General features: G+C 31.4%; 1 protein-coding gene across 3 annotated transcripts in view; it reads right to left on the bottom strand.

Moving 5' to 3' along the window:
- The window catches only part of LOC132915237 (uncharacterized), a 30891-nt gene extending 10518 nt beyond the window's left edge, over positions 1 to 20373 (bottom strand). Inside the window, exon 1 of one of the 3 annotated variants that reach the window (XM_060975023.1) lies at positions 20131 to 20373. In XM_060975023.1, coding sequence (XP_060831006.1) covers positions 20131 to 20139 — 9 coding nt within the window. In that variant the 5' untranslated portion in view covers positions 20140 to 20373. Of the gene's footprint in view, positions 1 to 981; positions 1434 to 14340; positions 14528 to 20130 lie in introns of those variants that run through there. The other 2 variants (XM_060975025.1, XM_060975024.1) reach the window with 2 other exon arrangements.

Below are 20373 nucleotides of genomic sequence, written 5' to 3'. Positions count from 1 at the left end.
ATACTGTAGCTGGCCTCGTTATCGGCAAGATTTCCAGCAAGTATAAATGAGAAGAGGTTCCTCGAATGAGTGGCAACACGGATTTTATCACTTACAGATAAGCGTGAATTTTATTTTACAAGCCTTCGCGGAAATAAACCTGCTTCCGTGAAAGAATCGGCTTTTGTTGTTGCAAGTATTTAGAGCATTACCCTCAGGCTATTAATCAATTAATAATTTCTTTTTCCTCCGGACTAATTTGAATTTTGCATAAGACCATTTTAAAGCAATCATTACAGGAATCATTGATCTAACGACGAAATTACGTTGGTAACTTTCCCCACAAAGTATGAAATTTGCAAAACATGAATTAACAAATGTAAGATTATTCCATTTTTTACACTGCGAATTTGTTAAATATTAACGTTCGCGATGTTATTTGAATGCACAGTGTCTTCAACAGGTTAATAAATCGATTTTACAATGATAAATTATAAATATTAAAACATTGCATGTGGTGGAATTGTTATTACAAAGTGGTTCGTTTCTTAACCTCTTAATGCTAGAACATCGAGCAACGCGTTGATAAAAAAAGAATTCTCCTATTTACTGCGTTTTTCTGTATTTCCCCCCTTTTCCGTTCGAGTCTTTTTCTCTGCGAAAGGAGGCCGAAAGGATCAAAAAATTATGGGATATGTCATTCGTCTTATCGGTTAATAAAGTCGATAAATCTGTCAATCTTCTATGTAAAGCAGAAATATTTCGGATTTCGATTAAAAGAGCGTTGACAGTGTCCGGAGCAAACAATGAACTTGCAAAGAAAGACTGAAAACGTAAAGCAAAGTTTCTGCCGCGGACCGCATTAAAATTCATAGGCTGACAGTTAAAACGGATGTAAATGTATCCAGAACGATGCTGGAAGGTGAAAAAATTAGCATGGAACGGTCGAGTTCTCGGTAAACGTACGATAGAAATTGTAGAACGTCTAAAAGCGTAACTTACTGGAATATTTTAGTAATTCGGTGACAGCGAAGAAGAAGAAATCCCCCACGAAACTTTCTCCGAAAAGGCACTTCCACTTTCACCTCGAGTCTCTCGAAAATAAACCCGTAGCACTGCTAAAAATATGTCTCGTTCAATGCACGCGATAGAAACTGGCGAATTGTTTCGATTTTCCTTCAGGATCGGCAACAGTGAAATATTCGATAGAAACTCGATAATAAATAATACAGTTGTCTGGCGAATACGCGGTGTCTACTTTTCAAAGATTGCCGAAGCGTAATGCCGAGAACAGCTACCAGACCAACCGCCCCAACGTAAAAGTCGGGATAGCACTGGCGCTGCTACTCACTGAATGAATCTATAATTGCTTTTGTACAGGAACATGGTGGGGGCGAGCACGTGATCCAGAGCCGAGTGGTGGGGCAGATCGTGGAAGACTCGTCGAGGGAGCATTAAGAACTCTATTTTAGCGATGGCTACGATACGGAAACGACTAACGAACCAATCCATTCAAACTTCGACTAATAACTTGCGAATGACGCGGAATTTCAACCTACGTTTTGGTATCGTAACAGACCGCCGTTCGACTATTCCACGAACGAGATGAATGAAAACGGTAAGGAAGAAATGACAAAAATTGTTGGCCTAGATTATCATCTTCTATGTTGTGTGTTTATCACCTTAGTTATATAAACATACAGCTACAAAAACATACAAGATCGAATAGAAGATACGTATCTAGCGGATGAATATTCTGTGTATTACGTAAAAGTAAGTTGAGCAACTGTTTCTTGGAATTTCATTTTTTTTTTTTTTTTTTTTTTTTTTTTGTTATGCTAGTTCCTAAACTTGGAAACAAACGTTGCAGGGTACGACGAAAACAAACAAATTATGAAAAAATTTATAAAAGGAGCCTGTATGTAGGCTTGTTGGAATTTGATGAACGAACACACTGATTACATATGTATATTTTAGTAGTACACTATGTGCTATGTTAACGTAACACAGAGAACAGATTTACAACGAATTTCGTAGCACATGCGCAGTTGCGAATCCAGTCCGCGGAAGATCTTCCGAAGAAGGATCTTAGGAGCGTGAATTTAGCTCTTAATTGGTAGAAAACGCGAGTTCCGAATGGACTTTGAATCGTTAGTTTATTAGTAATTTATTGAATAGGGTGTTTTGAACGATGCCAATAATGAAAACTCGGAGTTGGAATAAGAATTCAGTACTAGTACATAAATGGTTGGTTATCTAACAGGTTATTAGATATTGTAAAATACATCGGATTCTCGGTAGGTTTTCCTCTACGGTAAAGAATAATAAACGACCAAATTTTGTCTCTTACGTTTCGTTTCGAGATACTCCGACGGTTTGTTTGTAGCCGTTCCAAATATATTAACACTAATGTATTTTGTATGTAACCAGTAACGTTGCACAACGTGTAACTCACACTATATAAGTTAACTGCTAAATCGTTTTCTTCGTAATTCTTTAAATTAGATGCAATTCATAGAACCTGTTTATCGCTCCGATCAATCAATTAAATATTTTAGGATGGCATTCGTCCGAGAATAATCGTTCGCGTGTCACGCGCAACTGAACAATTTTAATTAAAACAAATTAAAAAATTCATAATGACAACAATCGTACTTAAGGCAAATTTCCATTAAATCGTTGCCAGTGACAATCTTTCTAAATTAGATGCGATTCATCGAATTTGATTTGTTAATTCTATTTATAGAACATTACCAGGAAGGAAAATGTTACACGTAACAATTGTTGAACAAGTTGGATAAAAATAAATATTAGCAAGGATTGATCGAAGCTGTCGCTATTGCATGTGCGACAGAGCACATGGCTCGCGGAAAAATGGATTCCTTTTAACTGGTTTACGTGCGATCTCGCCTCTGCTATCGCGTCATCGTTCTCGCTTACGAGTTCGTATTTCCGTGGGCCTCCCGTCGAAACGTCACGAATTCCGACGATTTGACGCCGTACACTTACGATGTTGGCTGCCAATCGATCGCCGCTGCCAGACTAGCTACCCCCTCCCCGCCGATATTCTCGACATTGGCAAACATTTCACGAACTGTTATACGATCAGAGGTTCGTAAAACTTGACAATTTTTACAAAATCGCGATACCGTAGAAATACATTCCGATCGAACGAGCGTTGTAATATTTTAATCGCCTTACGCAAATATTTACTAAACTATATATTATTGAGAAAAGTGTATCAAATGAAACTTGTTCTGTTTCAAGGGGGCCATCTTACGATAACCATCAAATTTATCTGGGTGCGCGCGTTTTTCAGGTCTCAAGCTGTCGTTGTTCTTTTAAATGGAACTATACAATCCTTTTTATGGATTTTTATACAATTTTTTTTTTTTTCATGAAATTTTTAATTCTTTACAGAGAAAGTATTAAAGTACTTGTATAAAGAAATGTTTAATTTGAAAAACATTTGTACGTTAACGAAATCGAGCGTATGAACAAGGAAAACGTAAACATAAAAGCACTGCGTTATCTTTCCTTGTCCTTCATACGATAAGTCTTGCAAGATTAAAGTTGAAGTATCTTTTAAAATAACCATTTTTCGATCAAAGTACCCTTTTGCAAAGAATTAAAAAATGCATCGGATGGTCTCTAGGAAAATGTATATTTTATAAAAGCCAGACATTGTAAGTGTTATAGAACGAATTTTTAAGGTTATGGTATAAGAGTTAATTTATTTAATTCAATACAATTTTCGTTACGAATAATCGTTATCGATGACGGAGATTTCATTTTGCTTGCTAGTAATCATTATCGATGATGGAAAATTTTGGTTACGAATCAATACCGGCAGCAAAATAGTTTTCTGTTTACATTTGGCTATTGTCAATTGTTGGTAGCATCACTGACAATTAGCGCATATTCATCGACAACATAAAAAAAGCTAATTATAAAATTTATTATATTTTTAAAAACAGCTCGAAAATATGTGAAACAGAGAATAGAATGAAAATATTGTACATAACTTTTATCTTATTCGTTGTTTCACACATTTTCATACAGTTTCTTTTCTTAATAAATAAGTCTTATAATTAAGTTCTTTTATGCTGTCAATGAATAGTAATTATCAGTAACGTCAATGACAAATTGATAATAGTCGAATGTAACTAAAAAATAATGTTTTCACAGCTGATAATGGTTAGCGATAATAAAAAAATTTTTCGGCATCGATAATGTAATGATCATAGTTAATCAAGTGTAATTAGGTTAACCAAATTATAGTTAATCAAAAAAATTCCTGTTTCATTAATATTAATATTATTTAAATATTAAATTTCTGTCATCGATAATGATTAGTTGTAGGTAAAAAATATTTTAATCAATATAAGTTTCATTTGAAACATTCTTTCGAGTAATGTGTAGTGTGTGAGATATTTACATGAATCGACTAAAACGAAACACCCTGTATAACACCTAGCAACTTGAATTGTTCACTCAAATAAGAATTTCAAATTTCACGAAATATTACGTTTTTATTTAAAAAAGTTCTATCTCTTTCGTTAATCACAACAATTAGCCGATGCTTGCAAAATAACACTTATCGTGTGCCATTGATATTTAATGATAAATCAGTAGATGTTTTATGTATGTACTAAGATCGTTAACGTGGATAATTTTAATTGATTTTCGCGGAAAGCTACGTAACTGTTACACTTTTCGCTAGCTCTTATTGCGCCTCCAATTTTTCCTTTTTTCCTTTACATTTTTGTTAAAAACTGTCAACGTGGAGATAAACGAGATTTGGAAATATTAAACATTTGTATGATTTACAAATAACGTATTTATTTTGGTTCTCTGTTTCGTCTCCATAGACAATGAAAAAGACAATGACGAACAACACTAGTTCCAAAAAACGTGAAGAAACCAAAGAAACCACAAACTAGCGAAGATATGATGATATATTGTGGTACTGAAATATATCATAATATGCTTATTTTAACATTAAGTATACTATGACAGAGAAATGTTGAAGTTATTGAAAATATTGAAAATAATATAAATATAAATATATTAGCGTATAAGTTATAAAAATTAATAATACTTAGAGTATAAGTTATAAAAATGATATTGGCAGCACTGCAATATAGATACACGTAGGTAACACATTAAAAAGCAAGCGAAATTCTACTAAACGCGCACTTGTGTAAATGAAGATATACGTACTAGTCATTAAAACTCACTGCAATAAATAACATACATACATATTTAAAGAAGACAAAAAAAAAAAAAAATAGAAAAGAAAATAGAAAAAAAAAAAAGAAAAATAATGCAGGTAATAGTCGTACGTTGTATCTGACGATTGACGAAGAATTCTGGTAAAGGAAGGGACAAAAAAAGAGAAGAAAAAGACACGGACAGGAATCGAGAGGAAGAGAGGAGGGTAGAGAAAGAAAGAAAGCGAGCGAGCAGGCGAAACCCCACAGAGAAAGAGGGAACGAGAGAGAGAGAGAGAGTTGCGCGTACCTAAGACACGTTATTCTTGTTCATTTCCAAGAATAAATCCGTAAGAATCCAGCTGGTCGCACAATACGAGTTTCTCTTAACAAAATACGCTGCTCCCTGCGTCCCTCTCCCTTCCAAACATTTTGCAAGCTTTCCGATTCACTCTAGGTCCAATATACCTGGCAAGCATTTGTTTTAAGGAAATTTTCACTGGAAACTGTGAAATCTTATCTGAAGAATCAATCTTCCTTTCAGAATTCTACAATATTTATCGTGAAGATTTTTCACTGCCAATATGCTGCATTTGTAGATTGTACTTTGCCATCTTTGATGGATCAAATCTTAATACTAATGTCCTAAACTTTTTGTACATTATGCTAAACTATTTTTATGAGAAGTCGTACGTTTTAAACGAACCTCGACTCGATTTAGTTTTGAATAAATCTTTGAAAAAATGTATCAATATTCATAATGAATATACGTATTTTATGCAAGTACAAGTATCATTGAATAATCGGACGTTGAATAATGTACATCGCTCATATAATATATGTGTATTGATAATGTATGTATATGTATATATATACATATATATTAATAAACATTGAACTGCAAATTTTTATGCATTTTCATATTTCTATGAATATAACTAAAAAAAAGAGAAGAAAAAAACATAAAACCTGAATAGAAATTCGTTCCAAGTAAACTAAATATTATAAGTACTCTAGTTTGAATATTTTTACATAATTTTACATATCATATGAATTGTATGTGTAGTTTTGCGCTTTCAAATTTCCTAGAAATACAAATCACGCATCTAATAAAATATTGAAATGAGAAGAAATTAATTACTGTTTATATCGCGATCATTCCTGCTAACGAAATTGTTCTGTCCTGGAAATAAATATGTCATACTTTTATCTCCGACGATTACTGTGACATGAAAGTTTAAGCAATAACGACTACGCGTTACGTAATTCGAGCATGTGTATTCGTAGAAATTGCTATTCCAAAAGCGTGTTGAAATCCAGTAAACTCACTGAACCCATAAATTTTATGAAACCTTTACCCATCAGAAAAGTGTTCCCTACTGATGATACACGAAGTACAAAAGAGGAACACCTGGTCGTGAGTCATAATTCTGAGACCTATATCCTACCAGACCATGTGACGTTTCTTTCACACAGCCATTCGTATCCTCTGACCGACGAGAACCTTTTATATAGTCCATTAAGTAGTTAGTTTGTTATTTATTTCTCTTTTGGAATCCTTTGGCATAGAGTTTGCATGAACATAACCTATTTGCAAAAGATGGCGCTTGGAAGGGAAAGTCCTCTCTCATCACCCAACGAATATTCCACTAGTTCGTTAAGTATTATATTATTGACCGTTTGATAATGTTCTAGGAAGTACTTTACTGTAACAAATTGTTTGCCAATTGTCCTTCACGATATTTGTTCTTTTAGGTGGAACTATATATTTTTTATACACCGTTCGATTTAGTTCTTTAATTTTTTTAATTCTCTACAAAAAAAGTACCAAGGTGCTTGTATCTGGAAATGATTGGTTTTAGAAAATATTTCAACGTTAATTTAGCTTTGTTAAGTTAAATTGTAATTAAATTAGCTATTCCCCGTCTTTCATACGATAAGTCTTCCAAGATTAAAATTAAGATAATTTTTTAAAACTAAAACTCTTTAACTAATGTTTAAACCAATATCTTTTTGTAGAGAATTAAAAAGCGTATCAAACAGTGTAAGGAAAAATATAGTTCCATTCAAAAAAAGCCACGCATCGTAACTGTTACAAGAATTCTAGAGGTTATGGTATAAAAGTTGATATATTTAATTTAAAAAATTTGGTTACGAATAACTATTATCGATGACGGAAATTTCATCGTATTTAGCAGTAATCAATATAAATGAGCGGAATTTTTTTTTTTTTTTTTTTTTTCGTTACTAGTAATCATTATCGATGGCAGGAATTTAATTTCGCTTGCCAATAACCATTATCGATGACCCGAATTTTACTTTGGTTACGAATTATCTTCATAAATAATTAACGATTTATCGATTACCAGTAATCATTATCGACGAAAGAAATTGTACTTTGGTTACGAATAACCATTACAAATGATTACAAATTTAGAGTTCCCTCTCTTTGTTCAACGAATCTTCGACTAGTCCATTAAGTCATGAACCATCTAATAATGCTAGGAAGTACTTTATCGAATTTCTAGGACTTTTCTGGCGTTCCCTACGAAGAATCTACATAATCTTTCGTGTTTGGACTTTACATATACAAGGTGGGGTTCTTAACTGGAACTACTTCGATTACTGCGTAAGCAATGACTTTCCTGAAAAATGTTTCGGGCAAGAGTTGTATGATGTCGAGGGAGATAATTTGACGTGATTAGTTGTTTCATAGGAGAATGTATAGAAGGCACACGAAACCTCGAAATCTCTTTAAAAAAATTAACACGAGAAAAAATTCTTCTCGCCATTATACGTGCCTTTTGAAATACTTTGTCCCGAAAAGTTTCTTCATAAAATGTAATGAACAAGCCAGATATTTAGGTGATCTCATTTAGCTGAGACAGCCTGTATGTTCTATCTTGTTCTCTCTGCTTTTGGGTCCAGTAACACAAACCAATTTCACTTCTTTCCTGCTTTTTTATCTGAGATTCTAATCGTGTATCTAAAATCTAACACCTCATCTTGCGTTTATCTTTCAAATTTATATTTTTCTTCTTTCTTCTTAAATATTACAAGTGCTTGTTTGCGAAACTAATAATTCTGATGTATAGTCCTCCGCCTGGCAGAGATACTATGCAACCTAATAGGTGATATTTTCAAATTTGTAAAGTATTTGTAAAGTATTATAGAAAAATTACAAAAAATTTACTTGCAAATTTACAAGTATTCTGCATGTGGTGGACGATACGAGAAATTTTCTGTCCTCAAATCTGCAGCTATATCTCTATCGCGGGAGTTTCCAGTCCTGTGTATACAACCGTGATACGTACGCTTCGTTGTTCTCAATTCTTCCGAAATTTCCTTGTTTACTGTTTACACGATGACAGTAAACATAGATAGCGAAAAGTTAAAAATTCGTGCTTCCTCACTTTACAACGTTTAAATTTGCAGCACATGCAGCAGAACGCATTTGTACGTGGAAAAGCTGCTGTTAGAAAGAGGCCAGCAGGAAAATGGTTTTAACGGTTCAAGGAAGGAAATGATTCGTTAGATGACGTGCCGCGTTCAGGACGTCCATCTGTCGTCGAAGATGAGGAATTGGATGAATATATGCGTTCAAACTCACGAAAGAGGTCAGTTCAGTTGTAAAATTAAAACGGCGATTACTTCATTGAAGAAAATTACCTTTCGGAAAAGATATTTAAATTTTCCTTGAAAAATTCTAAAACGTTTCCGGTATTTGATGTTTCATGATTTATTGATTTTATAGACACTGTAGCAGGATGTTTTATTGAGCGGAACGTTCGAAAGAGCCAGTTCGCGATAAGAAATATACCGATCGCTCGAAGAATAGGAATTTTGCTTTATACGAAACTGGACAAATACTCCTTTGTTTCGTGCGGAACTTCTGCCGTTTTCTTTAATACGTTGATTCTTGGAAACATTCTGTCTAACAGAGCATGAAGACGCAATGTCAACAAGGTCGATAATTCGTGAGATATTTCAGATTTTTATATCAAGTATCTTCCCTTTCAACTTAAAATATCTCACGAATTGTTGATTTTTTTTTTTATATTGTATCTTATTATCTTTTGACGTAAAATGTTTCCAAAAATCGATATGTGTAGAAAAAAGGAAAAAAAGTTCCATTTAAAAGAATGAAACTGACCTTCATACGACCTTGACACATTCTCCTATGAAAAAACTAATCACGTCAAATCACGTCCCTTTCGAAATTATCCAACTCTTATCTGAACTGTTCTTCGTCAAAGTCATGACTTTCGTAGTAATCAAGGTGGTTCCAGTTACGGGTCTTACCTTGTACATTTATCTATATTCCTGTAATATTTACACATTTTTTTTAAAGAGAAATAAAACTGGTAACAAACTGAAATCTTAATTGCACTCTTAAAAAGAAATCTTTGCAGCAAATAAGCACAGACACCACAAATATATAAACATATATATATATATATGACTGAAGTATTATATTATTGACCGTTTGATAATGTTCTAGGAAGTACTTTTCTGTAACAAATTGTTTGCCAATTATTCTTCGCGATATTTGTTCTTTTAGGTGGAACTATATATTTTTTATACACACATATTTTATATATATATATGTTTCAGAATTAAATACCGTCAGAATTAAAAATATTTTTTTCTTCACTATCTTGCATTTATTTCCTTCTTTTATTGCAAAGTCAGACAGTCCAACTTTAAAGGGTTCCCATTTCTTTTTCTTTATATATATATACACACACACACACATTTGTGGTGTCTGTGCATTATCTGCTATATATATATACACATATATATGAAAAGAAAAAAAAATGACGGCCCTTTAATCTGTCTTTGCAAAAAAAAAAAGAGAAGAAAAACAAGATAAAGAAGAAAAATATTTTTAATCCTGACGGTGATGATAACACACGCATTGAAGGTGAAGGGAAAATTTGAAGCTAATCAGTTGAACCGATTTCAAGATGTTATGGAAGCCGTTTCAGATAACACAGTTTTAAAAAAGTGCTATCTAAATAACATGCGTCACGAGTCAGTCTCAGAATTTTTAATTTTCCAGATTTATTTTTGAAATTGTATATCTGTGCATTTTAAGAAAATGCAAAAAAAAAAAGAAAAAAGAGAGGAAGAAAGAAATAAGAGAAACGAATTTTTTCGCAAATCCGCAGTGAACAAACGCTCTTAACAGTACTTAACGGTCTAAACGATCAGAAAGAAGAGAGAAAATTGGCAACATTGGCGCGTTTGAAAATATCACGTATTAGGTTATGTTGGATCTCTAATGGGCACAAATCAAAAGTCAGAATTGTTGGTTTCGCAAAGAAGCATTTATAATATCTAGAGAGTAATGCAAGATTAGGTGTTAGATTTTGGATATATTATTATTATTATTATGCTTATATCAGCGTATTTCGTTTTGACCAAAATTTGACTTCTATGCCCTTAAAAGACGCTAAGCTGTCTGAAATTGGTTACATGGCTTTGTTGGATAATCACAATGTTTGTTTTATCTTGTGGAGATATTGGAGACATTGAGAACTAAGTCAACAAACACGAAAAATTGCAGTTTTATTCATGCAGTGAGCTATACGTATTTATTCGTAACAATAGCCTTGAATTGGTTACGAAAGAAAACAATATTTCTGAAGCGTTTGTTATTTTATATTTTATGTTTATTATATTTATTATTCTTCGTCGAATGGCTGAAAAATCGTGCGTATCGTTAAAAGTGCTCATCCTGGATGGAAGTTATTCGAGTTTATACCCGTCTGTAGCTACTCTTTTAAGTTTAACTGCTTTTATGTAAGCAAAGAAGATAATATCTGCGAATAACATTACAGGAATACTTGTACTCACGCACGTCGAAATACTGATTTGGTTTTTGAAGCATTTTGAAGTAATTTGAAAAATAAAAAAATATTGAAAAATAAGAATTCAAAATTTGCCAAGGTTTTGCTAATTGTTGTACGTTGGTGAAGTATAAAAGAGGTTATTCATGGAACTTTATCTATTTTTGAATTCAGACGAAACAATAATAGCAGCATCACATTAGCAGAAAATCGAAATTATGCATAGAAAATTGATTAATAGATAGACGTATGTTTCTGCATAATAATACTCGGTCTCACGCATCAAAAATAACTACAGCAAAATTACCTGAATATATATATATATATATTTTCAGACTTTATTTACTTATTAAACAATAAATAGCGAATTAAACAATATTTTTATTCCGAATAAGAATTAAATTTATATATAATTAAATATTTATTATTTCTTACTTGCAAATAATATTTTATTTTTTATTTGCATTTAATTGGAAAACAAATGATAACATATAAATAAATGGTTTTTGGCGTTGCCCTACCTGTTCCATCTTGTACAACATGAAAAGATCATCAAATTAATATGTTTATTTTTCAATGGATAAAATCTTTCCGAACAAGTTGACCCAAACTCTATTTGATTTTGGTGCATTCATCAAAGCCAACAAACATTATTAAACATTACAAATTGTAATTTACGTTAATCTTTCTGATTGAAACGTTACATTTGTGTAAAAATAAATTTGCTCTACGACCGATAAATAATAAGTAAAAAGTAAATTTATATTTGTAAATAACAATCTACTTCATTATTGTAAATAATGCATTCAGACTCGTTTACATAATAAATGATATGTTTCTGTTTTTTATTCAAATTTCAGTTAACAAATGACTTTCTACTTGAACAATTATTTAAAGAAAAATTTATACAATAACGCCCAACATTGCCATTACCTTTGGCTACATTAGCTACAATGGCTACGCCTTTCTCCAATAAACTAGAATTTCCTTTCACCCAACACCACTTAAAACTGTTTCTAAAGAATAAAACATTTCCTATATGAAAAATACTAATTGCATTACTAAAGAATCATTTCTACAAAAATAAAATAGAAAAAGATATATATTAATATATTTAATAATGAAACTAATTATATTATAATAATTATATTTAATAAGCATATAAAACTGTTTCTAAAGAATAAAACACTTCCTATGAGAAAAATACAAATTGCATTACTAAACAATCATTTCTACAAAAATAAAATAGAAAAAGATATATATATATATATATTATAATAATTATATTTAATAAATTTAATATATATATATTTATTCTTTATTTATAACTATATATACATATCAATTGATATTCCGCCAAGATAAAATGATAAGTGATTCCATTGATGCGGTTAGATAAAGAATATATGTATTGGTTTGAAGATTACTAAAAATGGTACTGTCATCTGATTTTAAGATAAACGATATATTATACATAATATACAGATAATTACAATTAAACAGATACGACGAAGGTAAATGTAACAAATATATGCACAATATATAATAATATTTCTACTTCAATGAAAGTCGATATTGACTTTACCAAAAATTTTACCTTCATGTTTTTAATAATAGTAAACGTAAGAATTTAGAATCTAATTGAATGTAATTGGTCAGTTTAGTAGTAACAAAGTGATTACCAGGATGTTAAGTACTTTCATATATAATATTTAAACACGTTACACTCCTATCCTCGTGACATTTATTTCGGTAATAAAAAATGTGATGACTGACAATGTTCGAAACGTGTCGTCGTAGATCGCGCGTTTCCAGAAAGCTTTTATGTTTCCTGAACAATGGGTGGAGGCCGATTCCGTTATTAGGAATACAATGCGTCCCATTGTGTATTTACGGGGACCCTAGTGGGGGAGATTTCGTGGTAAATTGCCGGGTTTTGCAGAAATCGTTCTTTTCGAGGTTGAACTGTTCCAACGTATTCTTTAAACAGTGATATACCTAGCTTTTTGCATACACCACGTACCAAAAAGTTTGAGCAAGCATATGAGTATTATTTATATGTTTATAATATAAACATATTTATAAAATATATTTTTTTCAATGAAATATATTTTCTCATACTAAATATCTGATTTAAATATTTTATATGTTTGTGCACGTTATGTGCACCCGGTAGATTCTCGGAATTCTAAATTTCCTAGAAATACCTGAATATGTATGGCTATGTATGTACGCTTCGCGTCTCTAATCGAGTAAAAAAATTAAAGTGTGTATGTTCATAGCATTATTGGGATATTAATGGCGAAAAAGTAAACTCAAAGTAGGTGTTAAAGTATTCTCTGTGAAACTCGTGGCACGCATAGACATAAATAGTCTCGCCATAAACTGTCGAACTCGTTTAAAAACGACAAGATTACGTTACGTTAATATATTTAAACATACCATAAAAGTAACGATAATGATACGTCTGTGAACCATAAACGTAGTTAGATTAACGTTCTAATTCGTCAAACGAACGTTCAAAATTTTCGCCAGGCTTTTTGAAGCGCCCTCTACACTGTCGATAAATAATAGAATTTATTAAAGCAGCGAGTTCTATATTTAACTTTCCCGTGATTGTAAACGAGAATACCAGCATGTGTCCTCTATTCATTTTTATTGGGTTTTTACTCTTTCGTGAAAGTTAAATAGACCCCTGGTAACAACCTGCTTCGTTTCAATAACAGAACAACGGCGAAATAAATAACATATCCGTATTATGGCATTATGGAGTACCAATTATCGCTAACAATAAGTACGCCTCTGCAACAATGCACTGGCAATAATTGAAGCAGCGATAGATCCATTGGAACGATTTCCTTGAAACGATACGAGACTTGAGCACGATCGTAATTTCTACTCGAACGTTGAATTACGAAAGTATCGAACTACTGTCTAATCTGTATCCCACGGACGAAAATCTCACGTGTCCGCGCGTTTCAGTTTCCGCGGAGCGTGTCGATGTAATTTGTTACGATTAAACCGTAGTTTCACAGGAACGTAAATGATTTTATAATACGCGGCGCGTTACCCGGCGCAATCAAATTAGAAAGCCTAGCAAAGCGTAGGAATAGCAGTACGGGCTAGAATGATAAAGGTTACTAGAAACGAGCTGGCCGTTCATCGAGGTGGATCGAGGACTATTTCAGAGAGGATTCCAGGAACGTTTCGAACGGAGAAATCGAGAGACACGCTATGCTCCCATTTCAACTGGTCGCGTATATGGGCCTCATAGTGGCTGTTATCGTGTCTGTTACCTTGTGGTAGAGCCAGGCATCTTATCGCAAACAAACAAACTTCTTTATGGCGATTACACTCGGTTCTCTCGAATCGACCTTTCCTCGAATCGGCTGTCCAAGGGCGCGCCTTCCGATTAAGGTCGAGTCAGCGATTGTCCGAAATATACTTCACGCGACGCTAATACTGTTTTACATATCTTTCCCTCCCCTCTTTTTTCTTTTCTTTTTCTTTTTTTATCGTGTTTACACTACACACTCGTGTCACGTTCGATTATCACGCTTGTTAACACTTTACGACTAGAATTTTATGTACATGCCTCTCAGGGTAATAACGATACCAAACCGACGTTTATCAACTTTTAGATGACAACGAAGAACTATGACTAGCTATTTCGAATTTTTTGTCAGAAAGAGGTAAATAGTATATATAATTTGTCGAGTGTCTTTGATTTCTTTCAAACTGTAATGTGTTGAAAAGGGTTATTAAGGTTAAACCTAACCTAAAAGTAACTATAAAAATAATGAAATTTATAAAAATATTATAAACGAAAATTAAGTGACAGAAAGTAAATAGAAAACAGTCACGGAAAAAGTTTAGTCTAATGTTTATTGGTAATAAATTCAATCAGTCAAAAATAACAAAGATTGAATAACAAGAATGAAACTTAGTAATCATTTGGGTCGCTGTTAGTATCTAGCTCATGGCTAGTGCTCAGTAGCTTTTCAATTTCTGTATCATAATTGTACATCTCTTAACTTATGGCTTTAAATATGTTTTAGATTCTTATTTTCCTAGATTGAGGTTAGGTTCAGATTTAGTTCAAAAGTAAGAAAGTTTGAAAAATCGAAAATGCTCACCAAACTGTACGCTATTACTATACTGTGGATTTTTATGAAAATTTATATTTTCATGGATACAATTAAAAAAGTAGGATCTATTCAAATCATTGTTTTTAATATTTTAGTGTTTGAAAAAATCGAAAATGTTCACCAAATTATACGCTATGACTAGATTGCAGATTTTCATGTAATTTTAATGCAAATTTGTATTTTTAGGGATACAATAACAAAGACCTATTTAAATGGTTGTTGTAATTTTGGGTATTTTATATGTTTCTGTATATCATGTGCATTCTGTATTTCTTTGAATTTCTCACAGTTGTAAAAAAGTCCGCAATCTAATTATTACCTTTCTCAGAGAAGAAATTCTAAATAATTATAGTTCTTCGTTGCCATCTAAAAATTGATAAATTATGGTATTACTGTAAGTAATAAATAAATATAAAAAAATATAAAGAAGTAGTAACTGCTCATAACATGGAACACCTGATTTTAAAATCTTCCCAAGAAGAGCAACATGCTTTCGTCAATCAAACTGACGTTAACATACGGCGAAATTAGTAGACAGGGATTGAAATAAACAGATGCCTTCCGTTTTCAAAAATATTCTCTTCGAACTTAGGTGTTTCGTTTAAAAAAATATCTGTTTTGTGGAATTTTTATGGAAAGAAATGTTACCCTTGGGAATTTCTTTAAAAAATGTTCTCGTGGAACAGGTATTTTAGAGCCTGTGTAATAAAACTTCCATAAAAACGAGTTATTTTGAAACGTGTATTAAAAAAGTTTCCATAAGCTGACTAAAAGTACCAACCTATTAGTACTATTTTTATTTAATTTTACTTAACAATATAATATCATATTATTGACATGTTTATTGAATAAAACATATGAAAATCACAATATAAGTGATTAATAGTTTTATATGCAGTATTTAAGAGAAAAAGAGTTTGTCAAAAATAATACTTAAATAAAATTTTGCATAGTTTAAATAAATTGTAATACATACAAATTCTATAGTATAATGTATAGATAACGTTCTTCCTAAATGTACATTTCAAATAGAAACACAAAGAAACTTTGAACTGTGAATCATCTACATACATAAATATTACATAAATAAATAACGTATTCAGAATATAAATTCAACTGTAATAATTCTTTAGTATTATTGCAATTCTAATACTATTCACCCAACAGTATTCAGTATTTGTAATAAAGCTTTTTTAATGTTGATGTACAAAATACTTGTTCCTGTTATAGAAACATTTTTATTTTTATATTTCATAAGTTCTACCCGAAGTAAAACTTTTCTTTCTTATCGGAACTCATCACGCGAGGACGTTTTCTAAAAAAAGTTCCACGGTACGTGTTTGAAATAGAACCTATTAAAAAGTTCCATAACCCTATCGATCCCTATTAATAGATATTCGTATGTCACTAGTTAACTGTGTTCAAAGCTTGAGTGTCTTGAGGTCATGGTAAAGAAAGTTAAATGCTGAGTCGTTTATGCCCATGCAGACTTTTTCATGTTTTTGTGTCTTAAAAAACTCTGCCAACATTTTTGAACGCTACTTCAACTTTCTAGAATATTATCCAATAGTATTCACATGTTACCTTAATTTTTTTAAGCAGAGAAAAATTTAAATAAAAATGTGGGAAGATGACAAATTGCTTGAAATTACTGGTCGAAAATGACCCATTTTCATGTGCAGGTGGATGACTCATATGGAATATCTAGAAAATTTGTAAAGATATCTCAAAGAATTTTACTTTTACTATGGAAAATTAATATTCGTTTAAATAAAAAAGAAAAATCGATACTTCTATTTTTCTAACATATATTATACTAATTTCCTTTGTCTCGTACACGTTGAGCACGTGAATGACGCGTCTGAAGCACATCTTCGCGATGTCAATGAAAACAGCGAATACATTGCATACATTTTTCGCTATTGTTGTCTCTCATGTAATTGCCGCCGCAAAATAAATATAGCTCTGTATCACCATCATCATCATCATCAGTAGCAGTTTCATTGACATGTTCCATATTAAGCACACTCAACGTGTTGCATATTGAATACATACGTATTTCGACAGACAAATAGTAATTACATTAACAAGGAGATGGCAAGCACTGCGAAATCTCGAATGAGTTGATTGTATGTGCATTCAATGCTTCAGGTTGATGATAAAACAATTCCAAAGGAATTTGAGTGCATTTGATTTCGACAGATTAATCTTCTAAAGTAATTCTTGGTGTAGCTGTTTCTTCTTTTAAATGTTTTTATTTCAATTTCCACCCACAAAATAGTAGAACTATGCAGGAGTACTATAATAAATAAAAATGATCAAAAATTTATCCAAATAAATCATAAGTATTTAATATTAAAAAAGAGGATAATATCAATATCCAAAAATATATAAAGTAAGATGTAAAAAAAACTTATTACTTTCTCGAAAATAAAGAGCCGCACAGGCAAATCCTTTTAGGGCTATTTCAGTACCAACCTAATAACTAAAGCATCGAATGCACATATAGCCAACTTGTTTGAAATTTCCTGTTATTTGCTTGAAAGAAAAAACTAAATTTAACGGTAAATTTCTTCTGAATACTTAGGAACAAGCGTGTATAATAATAAGTTGTGGAAGGGTAGTATTGTTTAACTTGCTAAAAAATTTCACTGTTTGACTCGTCTGTCAAAATCTTTTATGCGCATTCAAACACAACAGTCAACAACATTCAACGACAGATTTCCAAGTAAAGCTGAAACGTGAATATGCTTGTCTTTTGCTTTTTACGAAATACTTTACATTGTTGCCAACTGATTTTGTTAGTTACTTCCGGGATATTGCAGGGTTCCATATTAACTGCAATTATCCTAAATAAAAATTAACCGAGCACCAAACATCACTTCTGCATATACGCCCCCATTTTTTATTGCTATTAATTAAAAATAAAATTCTCTCCTTAACAATTAGCTAAAATTTCTAACAGATACTGAAGTAGAGACGTTAGTAAATTATATTAAGTTTGTATAGAATTTTTTGAAAGCCTAGAACACTAAAAAAGGTTGAGGTGGGCCCAAGGTTGCAGATACTATAAATAAAAAGACCCAACCACTAATAGAAATATGAGATAATATGGTAGATGAAAGAAATAGATAAGTGGATGAGTATGTTACTTCCAATGTACAGTTATAAAGGACTAACAAAGTTGATTACTGACATCTATTTGTACAAAGATCTTACGTGAAAAGATATAACAAAAGTTATGAAAATTTAAACATAATTTTTATTTTCATCCTAATGTTAAACTGTATGTCATTGTTACAACAATTTTGTGTATAATATCGTCTATTAAATAATTTTTATCATATTGTCATAGTATTAAAATTATGATCAACCTTCTAAATAATGATATATTAAAAAAGAAGTTAAGTAAGTTAAGGAATAAATTTTAAAATGTAAATAAAATAAAAAATAAGTAAAGGATAAATTTAAAAATAGAAAATTAACATGAGTTTAATATTTATAGGATCAACTTCAATTTTTGCTTAAAAGATTATTTCACAATGTAAAGCACAATGGAATATATGTTATATGAAATAAGATGTACATTATTGCGGAGTATTACGCCCTCAAGGAAACATTTTCAAGCTCGTAAATTTTAATTTTGTAAGCTCATAATCTTCTATAAAGAGAACACGCCACTACTAAGTTTACATTCTGTAAATATAAAACGAAAATGTGCTAAATTAGAAATGAGGAGATTTGGCGTAAAGACTTTTTCTTAGAAAATGTTGTTTCGTAAATATTTGCAGTTGAAAGCGAAAAACATCACAGATCAAACAGAACGCTTATTTTGTGTACTTTTCAGCATGACGAAAACTTGAAATAAAATTAATGTAATTACCAGTATTTCTCCTAAATGATTTCCCGTGCACAAAATGTAATGTATTTTACGGGAAATTATAATTATATTATATATTAAAAGAGTTTTAAAGTTACAATATATTAATTTAAAAATTATTAATTGTAAGTAAAATAGCAATTTCTTAATATTTTTGGATGTAAACAAGTAGCACTATCTCTCTGATATTTCTCTCCAATTCATATGTTGTTTAACATCTTCTATTGTAAAGATAAATTACTAGTGATGATTGCTACTGAATGCTACTGATTTATCTGTGCACTTTAGATTAGGTTCCCTATCAGATCTTGCAAGTATCATTAAATAGATAATTAAGATAAAGGAGATGATTTATACGGTGAACAAACAGTAGTAAACAATTTACGAATTTTATGGTAAATATCTTTTTACTTTTTTAACAATGATTATTATAATATAGTGCTAATAATATGCGTTGTACTAATACAATATCTTAGAAAGGATAGAGATAGATAGAGAAATTGGAAAACTTCCACGTGTAATTCTTAAATATACGATTGACAGTTTAAACATTCGTGATACTAAACGTAATGATAATATCGTTAAAAGTCTTACACACTCAAACATAGAATTAATATGGGAAAAGATTGCGAGGGGTTATTTCTTAAATTACAAAATATGCATATGTATCTATTTGTAAAACTTCTAATGACATTAGCAATATATTCACCAAGTATATAAATTTCTGTGTTCTGTACAATAAAATAATAGTAATAAAGTAATAAGCAGTGAGAAGATTTTTAACAATTACAACACAATATATTATATAAGATCATATTATTCATATAAAATCAATGTCATTTTGGAACTTGTATTTTAATTAGTTTAAAGAAATATCAATCGAAAAAATATAATTCAAGTATTACGCCATTCCTTTACGAATATTCTCCCTATTTAGAATTTTCGATCAAATGAATTTATGCTATTTTAAGTAATCTACTTCTGGAAAGAGAAGTAACTATCGAGAAATTAGAAATTTGTATAAAAATAAACATTTAAAAGGATAAAGGTGAACGTACCTTGTACATTCGTTCTCGAAGCGTCCTCCTTCGTGTATATACAGTTACAGTTGCACAGTATAAATATCAATTTTAAGGGAACTCTGAAACGTTTTTCACTAATCAAACTACGAATTTGGAAGGATATCACTACTTAACTTCACTTATTCTACATTTGTAATAGAATTTGTGCAGAGATTCCGTTTCGGCAAATATGTTTTAGCGTCCCAAACGAGCTAGCTCCGCCATTGGCATTATTAGTTC

The sequence above is a fragment of the Bombus pascuorum genome, chromosome 16 (genome assembly GCF_905332965.1).
Source record: "Bombus pascuorum chromosome 16, iyBomPasc1.1, whole genome shotgun sequence".
NCBI classification, from domain to species: domain Eukaryota; kingdom Metazoa; phylum Arthropoda; class Insecta; order Hymenoptera; family Apidae; genus Bombus; species Bombus pascuorum.
The sequence above is the reverse complement of the archived record's forward strand: the minus strand, read 5'-3'. Positions and strand labels throughout refer to the sequence as shown.